The 20995-nt window shown below is 38.4% G+C and overlaps 1 protein-coding gene across 1 annotated transcript; it reads right to left on the bottom strand.

The window, feature by feature from the left end:
- Window positions 1-2928: 2928 nt before the first annotated feature.
- On the bottom strand, window positions 2929-19863 carry mcat (malonyl CoA:ACP acyltransferase (mitochondrial)). Its single transcript, XM_028816999.2, has 4 exons — window positions 19231-19863; window positions 15869-15956; window positions 7474-7691; window positions 2929-3636 (listed from the first exon to the last, which is right to left on the bottom strand). Exons 1-4 carry the CDS (start codon window positions 19624-19626, stop codon window positions 3232-3234), a joined length of 1107 nt encoding a protein of 368 aa, XP_028672832.1. The 5' UTR covers window positions 19627-19863; the 3' UTR covers window positions 2929-3231.
- Window positions 19864-20995: the final 1132 nt, after the last annotated feature.

Raw genomic sequence — 20995 nt, forward strand, 5'->3', positions numbered from 1 at the left:
CCGATTGAACATCTCTGGAGAGATCTTAAAATGGCTGTGCACCGACGCTTCCCATCCAACCTGATAGAGCTCGAGAGGTGCTGCAAAGAGGAATGGGCGAAACCGGCCAAGGATAGGTGTGCCAAGCTTGTGGCATCATATTCAAAAAGACTTGAGGCTGTAATTGCTGCCAAAGGTGCATCGACAAAGTATTGAGCAAAGGCTGTGAATACTTATGTACATGTGATTTCTCAGTTTTTTTATTTTTAATAAATTAGCAAAAACCTCAAGTAAACTTTTTTCACGTTGTCATTATGGGGTGTTGTGTGCAGAATTCTGAGGAAATAAATGAATTTAATCCATTTTGGAATAAGGCTGTAACATAACAAAAGGTGGAAAAAGTGATGCGCTGTGAATACTTTCTGGATGCACTGTATCTCCCATGGGATGATGTCTAAGCCACCGTAGCAGGCTCCCATAAATCCAAAGAAGCAGCAGTCCAGTCTCTCATGAAGAATAAAGCTGAGGAATCCTGAATTAAAATTTCATTTTGGCAGGTTGTATTTGTAATCACATTCTTCAATAACTCCTCTGAGCTTGGCTTGGTTTGTCATTCTTCAACGTGTCAAAGCTACCATAGAAGGTTTTAATTTGCCTGGAAGAGTGGTATGATTGTTTGTAATGGTGGTATTAATTTCGTTATTTTTTGTCATTGCTGTAAAGGAGTCATTACTCAAGTAGTGGGCTTTGAATTCCATTTAACATATTTGCTTAGGATCTATGATGGCTTTTGATAGTGCATTGTTAGCTGTTCTGTATAGCCTCTCACTTCCAGACTTAAAAGCTTTACTAAGGTACCTATTTTGTAGCAGATCTCACCGTTAACCATAGCTTCTTATTTGAGAACACTCAGATGATAGGATAATGCACACAGACAGAGAAGATGTGCCAGTAGGAGTAGCAGCGGATTGTTTCAGTGCATTCTCTGACCAAGTCCATGTCCAAAGCCTCAAAACAATTGGCCAGTGTACTCTTTGTCCATCTTTCAACTTATTTGAAAGTGTGTGGTTCTTCTTTTAATTTCTCAACGTGGATTGAATTCTGGACAACCCAAAAATTCCCATAATCTGTCAGTAGCAAAGGAGTAGGGCGCAGCAGACATATATGCCACTGTGTATTGCGAACCTACAAGTGTGACATAACACAGTTGATCGAGTGCATATTTCTGGTGTTTATTCTTAAATTGTGCAGGTGACTTTACCGATTTTGCTTCTCCAAACCACCAGTGCAGATTTTCAAGAGACAATGGTGATCGCTTTTATTCAAAACTGATTAACTTATTGATAAAAGATTTTGATCCCTGTGAGCAGATTTGTTAATCAATGATATTACACGGAACTCCTGACGTGTCAGGAAATGAAACCGTCCAAAGCAGTAGCACATGCTACATATTGCACCATGACAATGCAACTGCACACACCACATTATTGGTCAAAGAGATTTTGATCAAAAACAAGGTGGTTGTTGCTTTGTACCCTCTGTATTGGTGAGATCTTGCCCCTGTGACTTCTTTTTGCTCCCGAAACTAAAATTGAGACTGAATGGAAGAAGATTTGCTACCATGATAGAAACACAGGAAAAAAAAATGCAGGAAGCTCTGGACAAGGTAACAAAAGAGGAGTACAAGAAATGATAACAGGAATGAGAGAAGCTCTAGGACCATGTGTATTGCATCACAAGGAGAGTAATTTGAAGATGACTAATATATATATGCACACATTAAAACTTATAGCAATGGGCCCCTTCTCATATATAGTCCAATTTGCCAAGATTTAGTATAGAAACTGTCCAATAAGCATTCGTAAGGTTTCTGTAGCAGTGTTCCTGTGTTTAATTTCCTGTTGAGGGTGAGGAGATATTGATACTTGAGACAGCAATGAATAAAATCCCATCAATGACAGCAGCAGTGTCCAGATAAGTATTCCTCACATTCACCATATTGCGCACATATTTTAGCACACATAGTAATTGAGGAGAGGGATGTGAAAAGCTTGCCAGTAAGCTACAGTGTAATTCCCTGGTAAATGTAATGGTGTTTATTACCTCTGTGTCCATGAACCACTACACTACTGTTTTTCTAGGAGTGCAGACCCCAAACCCCCCAACAAGTTTTACCAGAATCCTCAGTGTTTACGGTCACAGCTGTATATAGTTTATCCAGATGGGGTTGACTGCCTGGGCAGCTATCAGTAGGCTTAGCTACATTTAACAAAAACACACAATGGAACAGCCTCTAATATAAGGCAATGTAGAAATTCTATTATGTAGATGGTCTACTTTATGTTCCAGCAATTGTGTGCTGATCAGATAAAATTGGGAAGTGCCAGCCTTCCTTGCTTAGCCACACACCTTTTTGTTTCAAACATGTCTAAAGTCGGTGGAACAGGGTCTAAAAAGTAGAGTGTGGATTACATGGCTTAGCAGATGCCAACCTGGGCTTTGGGTGGCAATCTGTCTGGGCTGAAGTAATTTTTATTATATTCATGTAGTTATCAACAGCTTGATCTCTAAAATGTCAGCAAAGTGAAATCTACTCTATAGTAAAAGAATAAATTGAAGGAAAGCAAGTGTATTAATAATCATTACCATGGCATCTGGGAAAAGGAGGAAGTATGGTGTGAGATAACACGCCTAAACCAGAATCCACATCTCCAAAACAACTTCATAAACCACAAAAAAGGCTTTTTCATTTGCTTACTCAAACAGTTCATCATCAGTGATAAAGTATTAATGATCAAGACCAAATAAAGACATAACTTTTACTCTTATAATAGCATAAAACCCCTGTCCAAGTGACATTTAACATGCCACCTAACAAAACACCAGGTCCAGTTTCCAAATAGTTGCAAGATATTTTTCACATGAACATCTTAAATATAAATACAGATATTTATCAAACTGGATGCCTCAGAAATAGACACCTTGCAATGCCATCTTCTTTGATGCCCAAAATCAAAAATGTTGTTTGGCAATAAATGTAATCATTCACACATCAGTATGTGTCTGATAATGAAGACAATAGTTATAACAAATCATTGTGAATTATTCTTTGGTCTTCCAGTTAAGTCCATGCAAAGTATAAAAACTGCAGAGTTTTAAATTTTTCATTCTGTTCATTCAGCCATATAGTTTTTACACACTGTCAAACCAATGGAGATCAGAGGAATCTATTGATTTCATCTATGATTTTATTTACTCTGTTTGTACATCAATATGCTTATATGCTCTCCAAGCTTTTAAATTACACTTCTGCAACATAGATCCAAGTTGATTTCCTGGTCCTACTTCAAATGTTGTTGGAAAGTCTGTGCCTTGTTGACGTTCATAAATGGCATGCATGGTTTGTTCCCATTTTATGGGGGAAATAAGCTGTTCAAGGAGCAAACGGTGAATACTTCCAGTGGATGTATATTTTTTAGCATTCACATTAGAGAAGACTGAAATCCCTGGCTTTTTTATGTCCAGTTTTTGTAAAACATGTGACAGTGGTTCCACAGCTGATTGCATAAGTGATGTGTGAAATGCCCCACTCACAGAAAGCATTTTAGTGCGAAGGAAATGAAACTTGCGTGAATTCTTCTGTAAATATTCCAGTGCCTGAAAACCAGAACAAATTGTCTTATTAAATATTTGCAGAAAATTGTAAATGCCACCAGATTTATGCTTTACTCATTCATTATCCCTCTACCTTTCCTGGTGAAGGCAACAGTGACAACAATGCCAGGATGGACTGATCAGCACTCTTTCCCTACCAAGTTTTTCTAGCTCCTCCTGTGCGTTCCCAGAAGCCCCAGGCCATTCAAGAGATATAATCCCTTCTTCTTCTTACACCTCCATGGGACACAACCAGGGGGCATCCTGCTACATACTGTACATGAACCACATCTTGATCTGGAAAACCATCCATTCTATTTTGAGGTCATGCCATATGCTAAGCTCCTCGAACTATCATAGAGAACAAGCAGTCCTTTGCAGGAACCTCATTTCCACCAGTAGTTTCAATCTCATTCTTTCAGTCACTACCCAAAGCTTGTGACCAATAAATGAGGACAGAGATGCTGACTGACCAAGAAGTTGAAAACTTAATCTGAGAATCTAACTTCTGATTCACCAGCATGGTACGATACAGCGTCCATAAAACTTCTAATCTCACAATCCCCTCTACCCCCATGAAGACCACAAACTGTTCTGCTTGGGGTAAATGATCACTCCATACTTGTGGAAACAGACCACTCTTTTCTGGATGAAGACCATAACTTCTGATATGGAGGTGGAAATTCTCATACCAATCATATCACACATAAATTTAATTTATTAACTGCAAATCACTGCAGTCTGCGGTGGGTTGGCACCCTGCCCAGGATTGGTTCCCTGCCTTGTGCCCTGTGTTGACTGGGATTGGCTCCAGCAGACCCCCGTGACCCTGTGTTCGGATTCAGCGGGTTGGTAAATGGATGGATGGATGGAAATCACTGCAGTGCTCATCAGATATCACAATCTGATGAGAACAAGAGGGCAATTTAATCTGAAAACACAGATGCAACTATTAGCTTCCCAAACTGGATACTATCCAGACCCTGGCTGTACAATGATTATTTCATTAATGCCAAGTATGAAAACACAATTCTCACTCCTCACAAACTGAGACAAAATAGCACAAAGATGTCCTGGAACATCATAACCTTGTTGCACCTTCTACAAGATGCTCACCTTTTTTCTCGACTTTTAAAGTGATCTTCAGTTTCACTTTACCTATATTATGTATTCTGGTATTTTAGGGATAATATTATTAATTGCACACGCCCATATATAAACTTATCAAATTATTACAAACATGAAATGAATGAATTTTATTTTTGCGCTATTTCTAACTAAACATTTGGTCATCTGTTAATGATTAAACTAGCAGATCACCACAACTATATTATAATACAAGTATCCTCCTCTTTTCGAAAGTTTGCTTTACAACACTTTGCTTTTATGAAACATTTACTTTACAGTATGTGCCAGTTTTTGATAACCAAAGATGATTTTTGCTTGTATGGAAAAAGCGAGCTGTTACAGAGGAAGTGCGCACTTGATCGACGAGAGTACAGCTTGGTGCCACTCTCGCTGCTTGGGGTGTGCACCAAACTCTTTCCCCAGAGGTACACTCAAAATCAATCTGCCATAGCGCTGACTTGTTTGTGAGCACTTGTGCTTTATGGTATCTCAGTTTATTTTGTGCAATCTTACAGAGATGAAGTTAAAGAGATGTTGGCACTTCATGGCCAAGAACTGACAGATCAAGAGGACAGGATACAAATCGAACACCAAACGAAGTTGTAAGCCACCTGAAAGTGAAGCTGACCATGAACTGAACATGAAGCACCTGCATAAGATTTTCACTACAACCAACAGTGCTGCAATGATTGCACAAAAATATGACTTTAATTCTGAAAAGGCACATAGGTTTATGGCTGGTCTGTGGGATTTTTTTTGGGTGTCTACAAAGAATTGTACGGTAGAAAACTGTGTGAGGTTAAGCAGTCAAGCATTACTGTCATATTTTAAACTTTACACATCAGTCACAAGAGACAACGAACCTTCACTTTCAACACTGAGGCAGGTAAACACAGAAGGTGTAGACATTAGTGACCTGCCTGCCCTGAAGGATTCAGGCGACGATGACATGTTAATGGATGGCTCTTTTCCAACTCTCTCCTACATCAGTCTCCTTTACCTCCCACCAGTGCAACGTCCAACAACTCAGACTGACACACCATCATCATTACCACCACCACCACCTCTCAACCTTCCAGTGTGTGCACTGTCTGTCTGATTCAGATTAGAGAAACTAGACTGTACATTCATTTATATAGGCTGTGTATATATCATATCATTCCTGGTTTTACTATATATTAGTCACAATTTAGGTTTTATGTATTGTTTGATATGATTTGGTAGGTTATTTTTTAGATCTAGGAATGCTTAAAACTTTTTCCCATATAAGTTAATGGTAATTACTTCTTCGCTTTACATAATTTCAACTCACAAAAGGTTTCATAGGAACATTGTACTTTTGGATAGTGCTGGACACCTGTAGTTATTTTTACATTTACTTTACTTTAATGTTGAAAACCTTTTTAAATCAAAAAGAACAACGTTTAAATACTTAAGTGTCGCATTGACATTTATTAATGGAAAAATACAATTCAACTGTAAAAATGAAAAAATGATCAGATAAAAGGAAAATTTATATTCTGGTAAAGGCAGGATTTTGCTTTATCGTTAGCAGTTATTTTAGCCATCTGAGAAGTTCATGATTAGTTCATTCTCATTATTTACAGTACATCCACTCACAATCATGACATGATTTGTTCAATTCAGGGTCACAGGGGCCACTACATATTCTGTTAAGGGTGTCCACGGATAGTTAAGTACACAGATAACAGTATTGAAAATATACAGTAACCTATATACACCATTGCATCATAGGAAGACAAAGAACTATCAGAGAAGTTCCAAGATGCCCTGGAAGTAGTAAGAAAAAAGATGATGACTAAAGACGTAATCACTTCTCTCTTCAATAAAGATTACAGTACAAAAGTGTCTGCCGCCTGGGAGAAGTTTGGGCTATTCACAATGTAACCCTACATTCCAAGAGATATACTGGCCCAATATTGACTGTAATGGGAAATGTTAGTTCGCTTTCAAATAAGATGGATGAACTACCAGTCCAAACTGCAAGTCAAAGTGCATGGCATTTTCTGTATTACAATGAGCTGGTTTCAACCTGATATACCTGACAATATTTAAATGCTTGACAGATATCATCTAATACAAGCAGACAAAAAACCTGGTGTGGTGTGAAAAACGCAGGAGAGTGGATTGGTCATCAATATGACTTAGTAATGGTGTAAAAGGGAGCGTAATTACAATTAAAAGTAAAACCTGTAATCTAGGCACTGAAATTTTGGCTGTAGGAATTTGTCAACGTTATCTGTCTAGGTAGGTATGTTACAACATCCTGATTAATGTTTATATTGCTCACTCTGCAAATTTATACACAGCAACCAGAAATGATTCACATTGTTATCCACACTCTGATAAGGAATCATTCTGACCCTGCAGTAAAATATGTGGTGATTTCAACCAAGTGACTATGGAAAGAACAATGATAAACGTCTATCTGTATGTGTCATGTTCAGCTCGTGGGTACAACATGCTGGACCTGCCCTAGTCAAATGTTTAAGATGCCTTTAAATGTAAACCTATAGCACCTTTGGACAGATATGAACACATGAGTGCTAACATAATCTTTATGTTTATGTGAGTGAGGCACAGTTGTTATGTTAACACTAAATTCACATCTCAAAATTACTGCTAATATCAATTAATGCTAATTCACAAGAAACGGCAACATTTGCTTTTATACCAGATGTAAAGAATTACCTGTAAATGTCCTGCAATGACTCTTCCGTCTGGGAACAAATAGCTTGCAATTGTACAAACAGGATTCTCCATTCCCAGTTCCTTGCAGTAGTTTTGTGCTTCTACACAAGCATGATTATACTTCGATTGAGGACTTCCCACAACTGACAGCATTCCACTGGAAGCAATCTCAGAAGCATGCTGCATTGCTTCAGCACGCAGTCTTACAGCAAACAATGCTAAAATAAAAATGAACAGTCACCTTTGTAAGTAATCATATAACAATTTATTTTGTACAACTACTGAATATCATAACATAAAGGCAGAAAAAACAAACAAATTTTATAATTACTCATATGTTAACATGAAAATGGGATGAGGGAATGCCAAATAATCATGTGTATCTGTACAAATGTTTGTTTAAGTTGCAGTGCACTCAGGACCAGAAGTTACATTTTCTGTATTGTTGTGTTCCCAACAATCTATATATATAATTCACTAAGTCCATGGCAAGCAAGACGCACGCAAGACAAAGCCACGCCCGCCAACAATTCACTAAGCAGCCGACCATGGCACGCAAGACAGAGACCATGGGATATGCACGACAGAGCCCCGCCCACCATCTCTAAGACCATGGGATATGCACGACAGAGCCCCGCCCACCATCTCTAAGACCATGGGATACGCACGACAGAGCCCCGCCTGCCAACTCTAACCCTCCTCCCGCGTCATGGGATATGCACGTCAGAGCCCCGCCCACCAACTCTAACCCTCCTCCCGAGTCCATCCTCGCTCTCGAGGCATGCACACTGCCTGCTCATGTGCCAGCACGCAACACCTCACCAAACACCACCTCAGTCGCTTTTGTCTCTGCTACAGTCCACATGCACCTCTGAGCCATGTTGACTTTTCATTGTTCTTTTCGGTTCCGGCTGCTTTTCTATATATAATCCACCAAGTCACCCGACCATGGGATGCGCGCGCACGCACGCAAGACAGAGCCCCACCCGCCAACTCTAACCCTCCTCCTGCGTCATGGGATACGCACGACCGCGTCCACCCTTGTAAACTGTTTTACACGCTGCACACAGCGATTCCCATCCACGACAAACATGCTTCTTCTTAGATGGTTCTGCAGGAACGGGGAAAACCTTTGTCTACAAAAACCTGATTCATACCATACTAAAAGCATAGTGTTTTTGTTGGCTTGTCCGCCTGCCTGCCTGCCCACCCGCCTGACTGTTACCAGCATTCATCGCAATGTACTGGAGTGTAAAACTATCGCAGCTGCTACCTCACAAACTGTCCTTATTCCCCAGATTTCCCTGTATAATTCACTAAGCAGCCGACCATAGCACACAAGACAGAGACCATGGGATACGCTAAAAGCAGCCGGAACCGAAAAGAACAATGAAAAGTCAACGTGGCTCAGAGGTGCATGTGGACTGTAGCAGAGACGAAAGCGACTGAGACGGTGTTTGGTGAGGTGTTGCGTGCGGGCACATGAGCATGACGCGGGAGGAGGGTTAGAGTTGGCGGGCAGGGCTCTGTTGTGCGTATCCCATTTTCAGTCACGGACAATTGTATGTTGCTCTCTCCAGAGTTCCATCTTTTCATTCACTCACAGTCGTATCCTCAAACCCACACCATTTGGACAACTGTGTCTTTCAGGAAGTGTTCACCCATCAATAAATAATTATGCGGCGTATGCCACGCCGCAGGTTGGCTAGTAATTTTTATTTTTTCAGGTGAGTAAATGAAATATAACATGCAGTTCACTGTTCATTGTAATGTATAGCTAATCCAAATAATATTACATGTCAATATCCACCATGATGAACAGATGTCACATACAGTACAGAGCAGATTCCTAACTTGAATCAGGTGCTGCTGGGGAATGTCTCCAGCCCACATGATCCTGAAATTAATTAAACAGGTTCAAAGACAGATTGATGTCACTTTTTATGGGATATCTAGCCCCATTAGCTATTTACTTTAAATATGAACATTTGGTTAATTTTGTATATACAGTGATTCCCCCACCTATTGTGGAAGCTACGTTCCAGACCCACCAGTGATAGGTGAAAATCCATGTTATAGAAAGACCATACAAATAAAAGGTTTTTGTTATAGTTTAAGCCTTAAAATACCCTTTCCACTCGCTTTAAACACATGTAAACTTATTAAAACACACTTTGTTAACACATATGATATGTGGATGTCAGGCTAAGGATATCAGTAACGTCTCTCTTTTATAAAAAAAAAATCTTAGAAGGAGGACCAGGGAGACGAAGCGTGATCTTCTCGGAAGATAATTTGACATCCCATGAGAGACACTTTAACGTCACGCAAGAGAGACAGAAGGACAGCTGCTTTACAGGCTTTTAAATGATCGACGTGCAGAGTAACAAACAGAACACACAACTTGGCAGAAGCAGCACAAAGCCAGTAGCTGATCCGTCCACTTCTTCTTAGCATGCGTTCAGCCCCCCCCCCCGCCATTGTGAGCCGGAGAGATGCAAAGTGGCAGGAGCATAGCGCACCTCCGGGGGGTTGAGCGAAGCAATCGAGACCAGATCATTTTGGAGAGACACTTTAACGACACGCAAGACTATACATTACAACCTTAGGAAGCAAAACCCGTGAGACACTGCACCCCCTCCCCCCAACCCCTTCAGAATGCTAGCAGCAGAGACGTGAAGTGGCAAGAGGACAGCTGCTGTACAGGCTTTTAAATGATTGATGCAAAGCGCGCCAAGCCGAACACACAGCTGGCTAGCAACTGAACCAATCGCATCTCTTTACTGTGCGTTCAGACCCTTCCTTCACAACATGAGCAGCATTATAAGTCCCACGAGAAAGAGATTTATCCATACCCGGTGCAAGAAATAAAGGACAAATATTGTTTTTACAAAAGTTTTAAAGTAAAAATGAAAATAATGCATATGTAACAATTCCCATGAAAATAACAATCTCTTTAAATTGTTAATCCGGTAAACCAAACCCGGGGGTGGGCGAGTGAACTGAGCAGGGGGCGGAGCCCCCTAGTAATAATAATAATAAATCTGTGATGTAGCAGAGGCGCAATAGCTGAACCGCGATATAGCAGGGGATCACTGTATTTCCACTCTTTTTCTGATTGCTACAGGATCACTGGCAGGCATAAGCTTCAATTTCTGTACCTTTCTACACACTACTTCCATCCATATCATTAATACTATTAGCCCAAATTCATCACTTTCATGGTCAAAATTACAGTCCTAACCACATATATGCTAAATATTCAGTCTTGCCTATCAATTCCCAACTCATTCCCTTCTCCACCTCTACGAAAGCTATCATTGTGTTACACTGTTTTTATATTTCACAGGTGATCTTCTGACTGTTTCTTTTTTGACAATGGATGTAATATAAACAAAGTAAAAGAGTATTGTAACAACTGTGCCTCAAATGTAATCTTTCATTATTTTAAAAAAATACAGTACAAGCGTGAGACTTTTTTTTTTTAAACAAAATTACCAGGTTTCCTATACTTTCCTTTATATTTACAGTTAGGTCCATAAATATTTGGACACAGACAACTTTTTTCTAAGTTTGGTTCTGTACATTACCACAATGAATTTTAAATGAAACAACTCAGATGCAGTTGAAGTGCAGACTTTCAGCTTTAATTCAGTGGGGTGAACAAAACGATTGCATAAAAATGTGAGGCAACTAAAGCATTTTTTAACACAATCCCTTCATTTCATGGGTTCAAAAGTAATTGGACAATTGACTCAAAGGCTATTTCATGGACAGGTGTGGGCAAGTCCGTCGTTATGTCATTATCAATTAAGCAGATAAAAGGCCTGGAGTTGATTTGAGGTGTGGTGCTTGCATGTGGAAGATTTTGCTGTGAACAGACAACATGCAGTCAAAGGAACTCTCCATGCAGGTGAAAGAAGCCATCCTTAAGCTGCGAAAACAGAAAAAAACCATCCGAGAAATTGCTACAATTTTACGAGTGGCAAAATTTACAGTTTGGTACATCCTGAGAAAGAAAGCAAGCACTGGTGAACTCAGCAATGCAAAAAGACCTGGACGTCCACGGAAGATAACAGTGGTGGATGATCGCAGAATCATTTCCATGGTGAAGAGAAACCCCTTCACAACAGCCAACCAAGTGAACAACACTCTCTATGGGGTAGGCGTATCGATATCCAAGTCTACCATAAAGAGAAGACTGCATGAAAGTAAATACAGAGGGTGCACTGCAAGGTGCAAGCCCCTCATCAGCCTCAAGAATAGGAAGGCTAGATTGGACTTTGCTAAAGAACATCTAAAAAAGCCAACACAGTTCTGGAAAAACATTCTTTGGACAGATGAAACCAAGATCAACCTCTGCCAGAATGATGGCAAGAAAAAAGTATGGAGAAGGCGTGGAACAGCTCATTATCCAAAGCATACCACATCATCTGTAAAACACGGTGGAGGCAGTGTGATGGCTTGGGCGTGCATGGCTGCCAGTGGCACTGGGACACTAGTGTTTATTGATGATGTGACACAGGACAGAAGCAGCCGAATGAATTCTGAGGTGTTCAGAAACATGCTGTCTGCTCAAATCCAGCTAAATGCAGTCAAATTGATTGGGCGGCGTTTCGTGATACAGATGGACAATGACCCAAAACATACAGCCAAAGCAACCCAGGAGTTTATTAAAGCAAAGAAGTGTAAAATTCTTGAATGGCCAAGTCAGTCACCTGATATTAACCCAATTGAACATGCATTTCACTTGTTGCAGACTAAACTTCAGACAGAAAGGCCCACAAACAAACAGCAACTGAAAGCCGCTGCAGTAAAGGCCTGGCAGAGCATTAAAAAGGAGGAAACTCAGCATCTGGTGATGTCCATGAGTTGAAGACTTCAGGCTGTCATTGCCAGCAAAGGGTTTTCAACCAAGTATTAGAAATGAACATTTTATTTCCAGTTATTTAATTTGTCCAATTACTTTTGAGCCCCTGAAATGAAGGGATTGTGTTAAAAAATGCATTAGTTGCCTCACATTTTTATGCAATCGTTTTGTTCACCCCACTGAATTAAAGCTGAAAGTCTGCACTTCAACTGCATCTGAGTTGTTTCATTTAAAATTCATTGTGGTAATGTACAGAACCAAAATTAGAAAAAAGTTGTCTCTGTCCAAATATTTATGGACCTAACTGTAAGGCAGACATATGAGAAAGTTTGGGAACCCCTCTCAGCCTGCATAATAATTTACTCTACTTTCAACAAAAAAGATAACAGTGGTATGTCTTTCATTTCCTAGAAATATCTGAGTACTGGGGTGTTTTCCAAACAAAAATTTTTAGTGATGCAGTATTTAGTTGTATGAAATTAAATCAAATGTGAAAAACTGGCTGTGCAAAAATTTGGGTCCCCTTGTAATTTTGCTGATTTTAATGCAAGTAACTGCACAATTCTGATTACTTGCAACACCAAATTGGTTGGATTAGCTTGTTAAGCCTTGAACGTCATAGACAGGTGTGTCCAATCACGAGAAAAGGTATTTAAGGTGGTGAATTGCAAGTTGTGCTTCCCTTTAACTCTCCTCTGAAGAGTGACAGCATGGGATCCTCAAAGCAACACTCAAAAGATCTGAAAACAAAGACTGTTCAGTATCATGGTGTAGGGGAAGGCTACAAAAAGCTATCTCAGAAGTTTAAACTGTCAGTTTCAACTGTAAGGAATGTAATCAGGAAATGGAAGGCACAGTTGCTGTTAAACCCAGGTCTGGCAGACCAAGAAAAATACAGGAGCGCCAAATGCGCAGGATTGTGAGAATGGTTACACACAACCCACAGATCACCTCCAAAGACCTGCAAGAACATCTTGCTGCAGATGGTGTATCAGTACATCGTTCTACAATTCAGCGCAATTTGCACAAAGAAAATTTGTATGGTAGGTGATGAGAAAGAAGCCCTTTCTGCACTCACGCCACAAACAGAGTCGCTTGTTGTATGCAAATGCTCATTTAGACAAGCCAGATTCATTTTGTAACAAAGTACTTTGGACTGATGAGACAAAAATTGAGTTATTTGGTCATAACAAAAAGTGCTTTGCATGGCGGAAGAAGAACACTGCATTCCAAGAAAAACATCTGCTACCTACTGTCAAATTTGGTGGAGGTTCCATCATGCTGTGGGGCTGTGTGGCTAGTTCACGGACTGGGGCCCTTGTTAAAGTCGAGGGTCAGATGAATTCAACCCAATATCAACAAATTCTTCAGGATAATGTTCAAGCATCAGTCACAAAGTTGAAGTTACGCAGGGTTTGGATATTCCAACAAGACAATGACCCAAAACACAGTTCGAAATCTACAAAGGCATTCATGTGGAGGGAGAAGTACAATGTTCTGAAATTGCTGTCACAGTCCCCTGACTTGAATATCATCAAAAATCTATAGGATGATTTGAAGCAGGCTGTCCATGCTTGGCAGCCATCAAATTTAACTGAACTAGAGAGATTTTGTATGGAAGAATGGTCAAAAATACCTCCATCCAGAATCCAGACACTCATCAAAGGCTATAGGAGGCGTCTAGAGGCTGTTATATTTCCAAAAGGAGGCTCAACTAAGTATTGATGTAATATCTCTGTTGGGGTGCCCAAATTTATGTAGCTGTCTAATTTTGTTATGATGCATATTGCATATTTTCTGTTAATCCAATAAACTTAATGTCATTGCTGAAATACTACTGTTTCCATAAGGCATGTCATATATTTAAAAAAGTTGCTACTTTGAAAGCTCATCCAATGATAAACAAAAATCCAAAGAATTAAGAGGGGTTCCCAAACTTTTTCATATGACTGTACTTTCTAGCTGCAAATAAGACAGTATTGCCAAACTATTCTGGTGCTTTGAAAAAATTGAAATACTAGATGATCTGAAACAGTGCGTAAAACAAGACCTTTCAATTAAACTTTTAGATAATGAATGGAAGTTAGCCCTACATATAAACACATTGTTCATCAATTTTAGTGAAATATACTCTAATCCAACTCAAAACTGAACATCACATATATTTTCCACCACTCTGACTTTCCAAAACAACACCAAGATCCCAACTGTCAGTGATGTCATTACACACCTTCTTCACTGGGCCACATGTTCTGTGAATGTCCCTGACTCAAACCTTAGAATGTCTATCACAGATCACAGTAATCAGGAATTCACTACAGGGTTGACTGGGGTAACAGCCGATGAGACAAGCACTCCTAACTCATGTACCATAACACAAGGAGAAAAGGAGGTCTTATTTTACTTAAAATTAGAAACAAAAATCACTTTATATGGAACAGGCCAAAAATTATTTACAAACTTGACAGCCATTTATTAATGCTGTTCCTAGTTAACTAAGCATGAATTGTTGCTAACCTTTTGGACCCTTCAGTTTATTTGAGTAAATTGAAAGACAGCCAACAATAGGGACATTCCCAACAAATGTTGAGAAAAGTGAAAAATGTGAGGAAAAGTGTAGCATTTTAGGTGGATGAGAATTTAAAGTATGTTAAAATTGAGTTATACATGCATAAACTTGACAATTTAATAATCTGAAACACAATATAGTATCAATTTAAAATAATAAACCAATAAAACTTAAGTAAAATAAGATAACTGACTTTAAATGAATACCATTGAGACATATTAAAATGTTGCCAATACCAATGGGTATCTCATACTCCAATAAAAACAAATGCAATATGTTTCTATTAGGGATGCACTGTATAGCCACCAAAAATACTGTATCTGGCCAAAAACAGCAACAATTGGCTGATATGATATTTGGCAGAAAGAGTACAAACTGCAGTGCTAGCTATGGATGACACTTTCAAACAGTGCCTCTTGTTCTAAAGGGAATTAGTGAGAAGACTAACTATACTGCCTTTTGGGACATAGGCACCATCTTCAGATGATTGTTCAGGTTTGTTTACAATGATGAATAAGTAGTAGTGAAATAATGTGAGAAACTGTAACACTTTTACAAAAGCAAAATCAAATGGAGAAAAGGATGGAAAAGGGATCGCGCCTAGACAAACAAAACTATTTTAAAAAGCTGATGTTAATAAACAATGTGGATCCTTCTCACTTGCCACAAAAGTAATGCTAACTCCACCCCACTTACATTTTATTACTGTTTATTTGTTCTGCATGAATAAGACTGATTTTTTTCATCAACCTGCAGTTTTATAACTTAGTTTCATTGATAAGTGTATATCAAAAGATAAACTGACTTAAATTTGAGTTTATTCAATGGCACAAAGACTAATGTGTAAAAATTAATACAAAAGGTATTCAGCACAGTATTTTCTGAAGTTAAGCTTTGACCAAGAATTCTCATGTCAGAGCTTAGTCTGAAACATAACTAACAAAAACTTTCCTTACCTTCAGCAAACTCTAGTGCTCCAGCAAATACCAAAGCTGCAAATTCTCCCACACTGAAGCCTGCTGTAGCAACACACTTCTCAATTGCCTTATAAGTAAAAACACAAAAAAGGGTAGTCATACTTTTGCAACAAAATTACATTGTACCAAGTAAGCTGTCTTAACATAAATCATAAAACTGTGAGTTTTAATTTGCACCATCATCTCATTGTGTGACATTGTGCAAATATTCTAACCTGTATGAGGTGCTACTGCATAATACGCACTGGAAAGAAACAGTATTCTTAAAACACTAAACAAACAGCGTGCTTTTAATACTCATAATAAAATGTGGAGTATAGCAGATATTACATTACAAACATAGCAATATTTTGCTCATGCTAGTCTAGTGCTGAATACAAAAGATCAAATGAAAAAAATAGTCACATTGTTTACGTGTAGTTTATTAGCTTTTAAATGAAACCATCTATGCCAAAGTTGGCAGAGTGCTCTTTCCCAACCCTAAACAGAAAACTACTCCTGAACTAAAATAGTCATCTACTTTACAATGTCTCAAGGGCACCAGCACAGTAGGCAACATAAAATTGTCAATCTAGAAGTCAGAAATAATCTATTAACTGACTTTCTGACCCCGCTTATCCCACTACAGCGTTTAAAGGATGCAGTACCTATCCTGGCAGCACGAGGTCCAAAGCAGGAAAGAGACCTGAAGTCTCTCATCCAGGGAAAGTATAAAATGCCAATTAGCTAAAAATGTACCTCTTTAGAATGCAGGAAGGAGTTGGGTTACCTTGAAAAACCCCACAAGTGAAAAAAACACACTTTAATAATGTACTGTATTATATGGAGCACAGAGGAAACGTTTAAAAACGTACTAAATACATTAATTTTTCAAGCCAAGACAGCTGTCAAGTATTGACGCATGTCTTGCGCTTACACACATTTTGAAAAATAGTTTATACATATCATTTTTGAACAAAAAAAAACACCCACCAATATTACAAGATTCGGGCATTTTAAAAGAAGACCAGCTGTGCATTGGGGGTGTTTCTTTCTTGAAAATCACAGTAAACTTTTTGTGCCACATGGTTGGTTTTAATTGGATTTACTTCCGTGAGTAAGGAAACTTCACACAAGTGAATAGAATATGTATCCTTACCATGAGAAACATGGCACCAGGAATATGTAATAAAATGATTATTTCTAGATCCCTTTTGTTGACATAAACATGTGTTTGAAACATGAATGACACAGCTCAATATTTGACAACTATCTTGGCTTTAAAAATAGATGTACTGTATTTCTTTTTTTAAGGTTTTCCTCCATGCCCCAAGATTTTTTTTTTTAATTTAAGAAAGCGCTAAAAATGACAACACAGTTTTGCATGGCAAATGCATATATACATTGTTTGTGAAGAAATAACTTCAACTTGGATAGAAAATACTGAAATAATGTCCCTATAAAGCAGGTTAATATTGCTTGTATGTATAATGTAATAAACGTTCCCTTCACAGACCCTATGGACCTTAAATATGTGTGTGAGTTGACATTTGTAACATTTATAACAAGACTGAACATTCTGATCTTTAATCTCATTTTCAATAGCTGTTCTTCTTGAACTAACTCTTCTCAAATTAACTAGCATTTTACTTTTTACTGTTTCTCATTTCAAACAGTTTCTGTTTTAAAAGATCTGTTTAAAAGGTTTTGTTTTAGCTATTTAACCATTCAACCAACCATGATAATTTAACTTCAAAGCATTACCCACTTCAATGCAGATGTGCCAGCACTCCTTAATCCTAATCCATAAGGTTCATGTCACATAAAAATATAAAACAACTGAGACCCTCTAATGCCAGACCTCTTACTGTTCCAAAAGTCTTTTATTCAACTCTTTGCATGCAAAAACGTAGCTTTGTGGAATGTTTAATACTGAATCAAAATTAGTATCCCTTTGTCTTTATAATTAGGTAACCTGTGAATTTCTGATTTTCACAAATTTATCAAAATCAGGGGTTAGCGAAAAAGAGTACACAGAAGGATATATTTTAGTTTGCAGTCAGCCAACTCTTGTAAAATTTAGGTGCACATGTCTATTGAACAAGGCAAGATGAGCTGTTGTGCAATTGTGTGAACTTTCTTATATTTGGCAATCCAATATGTAATGAGATAATGCCCCGAATGCCTGCTGGTTTGATGTACAAACGCTAGAATGTTTTCTGTAAACCCTCAAGATTTTCATTTTTTCCATTTTAAAATGTCAAACGATACACTTTAGTAAGTGGTTTGTTTACAAATGTGTTAATAGTTTGGAAGGCTCCATGTTTTCATTTGATAGTATCACACCCCAGGTGAAAGCAACAGGCACTGCTCGCCACGCATTATGTTACCCCAAGTCGATACCTCACAAACTCTGGGCTGTAGGTTTCCTACCATTCCTCTATGATTGAGGTTTTTGATATAAATACTGTGAGGCTTATATGGAATTAGAAGAGTTTGGAGTGGGTGATGCTAAGGGGCACTTGAGGTATATGTTTGTTGGCTTTCATAATGAAATATGCAGCAAATACCAGGTTGTCATCAGCTTGTAACTGGACTAGGGTCAGTCTTTTAAATTCCCCGTGTATGCAGCAGTAAAATTCCCCTTTGACTGGGTGCAGGACTGAAATCTGCAATCAGAATCCTAAACTATTAAAACAATGACTGGTTTGTTTGTTTTTAACTTATGCTAATGAGCAATCTTGGGTTGATAAACACTAATTCAGACCATGATAACAAATCCCCATTTTCTTGGTTTTTATAATTGTTGAGACATTACCATAACTATGTTGGCTACTAACTTTAAAAATCCTAGAAAGAATGAAAAAAACTACCCTGTACTGCTTGTCTAATCTCCTTTATAATTTTACAATTTTTAATGGTAGTATTCCTGCTAGCAGTATTTCTCAGTGCTGTATTTATTTGTAATAACTGAATTCTATAGTCTTGACGAGAAGAAACATTTTAATAGTATCTTGCTTACTCTATAAATTACACTGGTAAGGGTCTTAGTGCCTTATATAGGCGGATTGTGCTCCATGCTTTTAACGGGATTGGCTCCAGCCTGCTCTGAATAATTGACGAAGAAGATAGGCGGATGAAAAGTTTGTCTGCCAGTCTGCTATGCCTCAGGGATGACACGAACTAAATTCTAATTAAAATACTGAAAAAAAAAATACTTCAAACTGAAGCTGCTAATCAGGAAAAGTTGTCTCTGTAAACTTGCTCCTACTATTCCTTTGGTGATCTTAACCATCCCAAAGCCATTTAATGTCTTCTCTGAACTCGACAAGTACTCAAATCTGCCAACACGCGACACTCACTTCTGGTTGCTCGTGGTTTAGCCTTTCCACTGCTGCGAGAGATGTGACGAACACGGCGGGTTGACAATGGATTGTTCTGCGCAGTTCTTCCTCAGGCCCATTCAGACAAAGCGACAGCAAATCGTAACCGAGAATTTTTTCAGCTACTTGGAACATTTCTTTCACGTTGTTATATTTAGTCAGTCCCTTTCCCATGCCCACAAACTGGCTGCCTTGCCCAGGGAATAGCAGGACGGAGTAGTCGCTGGGTTTCATTTTCTCTCCGTGCTCTTGATCCAGGTGCTTTTGGCTCGCTGTGTTATCGGGCACGTGGAGCGCCGCTGATACAGCAAAATACTTAACGCTAACCGGAGATGCACAGGTAACGACGTTTTTCAAAACCCTGCAACGCAACATGTTTGCAAGCACGCTATGTTCAACTGCGGCACCGCACCACGCACAGATAATTAAAAAAATTTCCTGACTACGTTCCACAGTTACATGGCTGTACAAATAAGCGACTTGACTAAACACAACGTTTCAAAAAAAATCTTCGTTTTGCTGACAATTCTGGACTAATTTACACGTCGGCTGGAGGCCACTATATCAAAAAGCATTACGTTTCTACTAATGCGACAAGTTAGGCGCATCTTTTAATCGTCATATGTTACGTCACCTATATTTACATTTTTCAAAACTCATCAACCCTTCCGGGTTGAAGTGTCACATAATCTGTCAGTCACTTACTACCTGGTAACGGACATGGGCCCTTTATCGATAGCGCGGATTTTCATAAATATGACATTTATATTTTGTTCCACATTATCCATTTGTTTTTCATGTAAATTTCGTTGGCTGTAAGATCTAATTAATTGGTATGATTTGCCTAGATTTCAAAATTTACATCAACAAACATGGGAATTCAGTAAAGGTGTATAGGCTTTTGATATTCGCAGTTTGTAATCATTTAGATATTTTGCATGGTATTTGATTTGATGCTGTTTCAGTATTATGTGCTTTGTTTTAGTTCCATAGCAGTTTTTCTTTCTAATTGTATTCATAAATGGTGTATAGCCTGCTGGAGTTTTATGTCTAAGTTAATGTTATAAGAACGAATCGAGGAGAATATTGATGGGTAACACAGATTTGCAACATTAAGCTAATAAAATATTGTTTTAATTATTTTCATCTGCATTCTTGAACAAAAAGAAAAAAATTCACATTCTTAAACATTCAAACGAATAATCATTAAATTAAATATTCATTTCATTTCATGTGATTTTTATATATACTTAGGGATCGGTGGCAGGTTTGGCACTCCAGCCACCACAATATACCACACACTGTTCCATTGTGGTGCTGACTGCACTCGGGTCCCAATCTAGGTGGTTCATCGTGTTTCAGTTCATGCTCTTAGCCCCATGAGCCATATATTTTTGGGTGCTGAATTAAAAAATGAAATCCATTTTTCACCATCATGTAACATTTTTTTAACGTTTTTTTAGCTGTCAGTTATTATTTATTGTTTTTGCATGATGATTTAATATCTGCATTTTATTTTGCAGATGATTTATTCGAATTTAATATTTTGTGCCGTTAAAATGTGTTTAAAGCAAACCATTTATTTTATTCAATAATAAGTTTTATACGTGGGGACATCATCTTACATTTCTGTGTATTCTGCGGTCAGTATTCGGGGCATACATAATTCCCATGTTTCTCTGTGAGTAGGATAGCAGAGCAAAGTTCAAATGGAATAGCCAACTAGAAAAAAACCTTCAACTTG

The sequence above is a fragment of the Erpetoichthys calabaricus genome, chromosome 1 (assembly GCF_900747795.2).
Source record: "Erpetoichthys calabaricus chromosome 1, fErpCal1.3, whole genome shotgun sequence".
In the NCBI taxonomy this organism is placed as follows: Eukaryota; Metazoa; Chordata; class Cladistia; order Polypteriformes; family Polypteridae; genus Erpetoichthys; species Erpetoichthys calabaricus.

Coding starts and splice junctions, on each gene's coding strand:
- mcat (XM_028816999.2), bottom strand. CDS start 19,626: ATGTTGCGTTGCAGGGTTTTGAAAAACGTCGTTACCTGTGCATCTCCG. Junction 15,957..19,230: donor TAAACCACGAGCAACCAGAA/GTGAGTGTCGCG, acceptor TTTACTTATAAG/GCAATTGAGAAGTGTGTTGC. Junction 3,637..7,473: donor TCATTGCAGGACATTTACAG/GTAATTCTTTAC, acceptor TCTGGTTTTCAG/GCACTGGAATATTTACAGAA.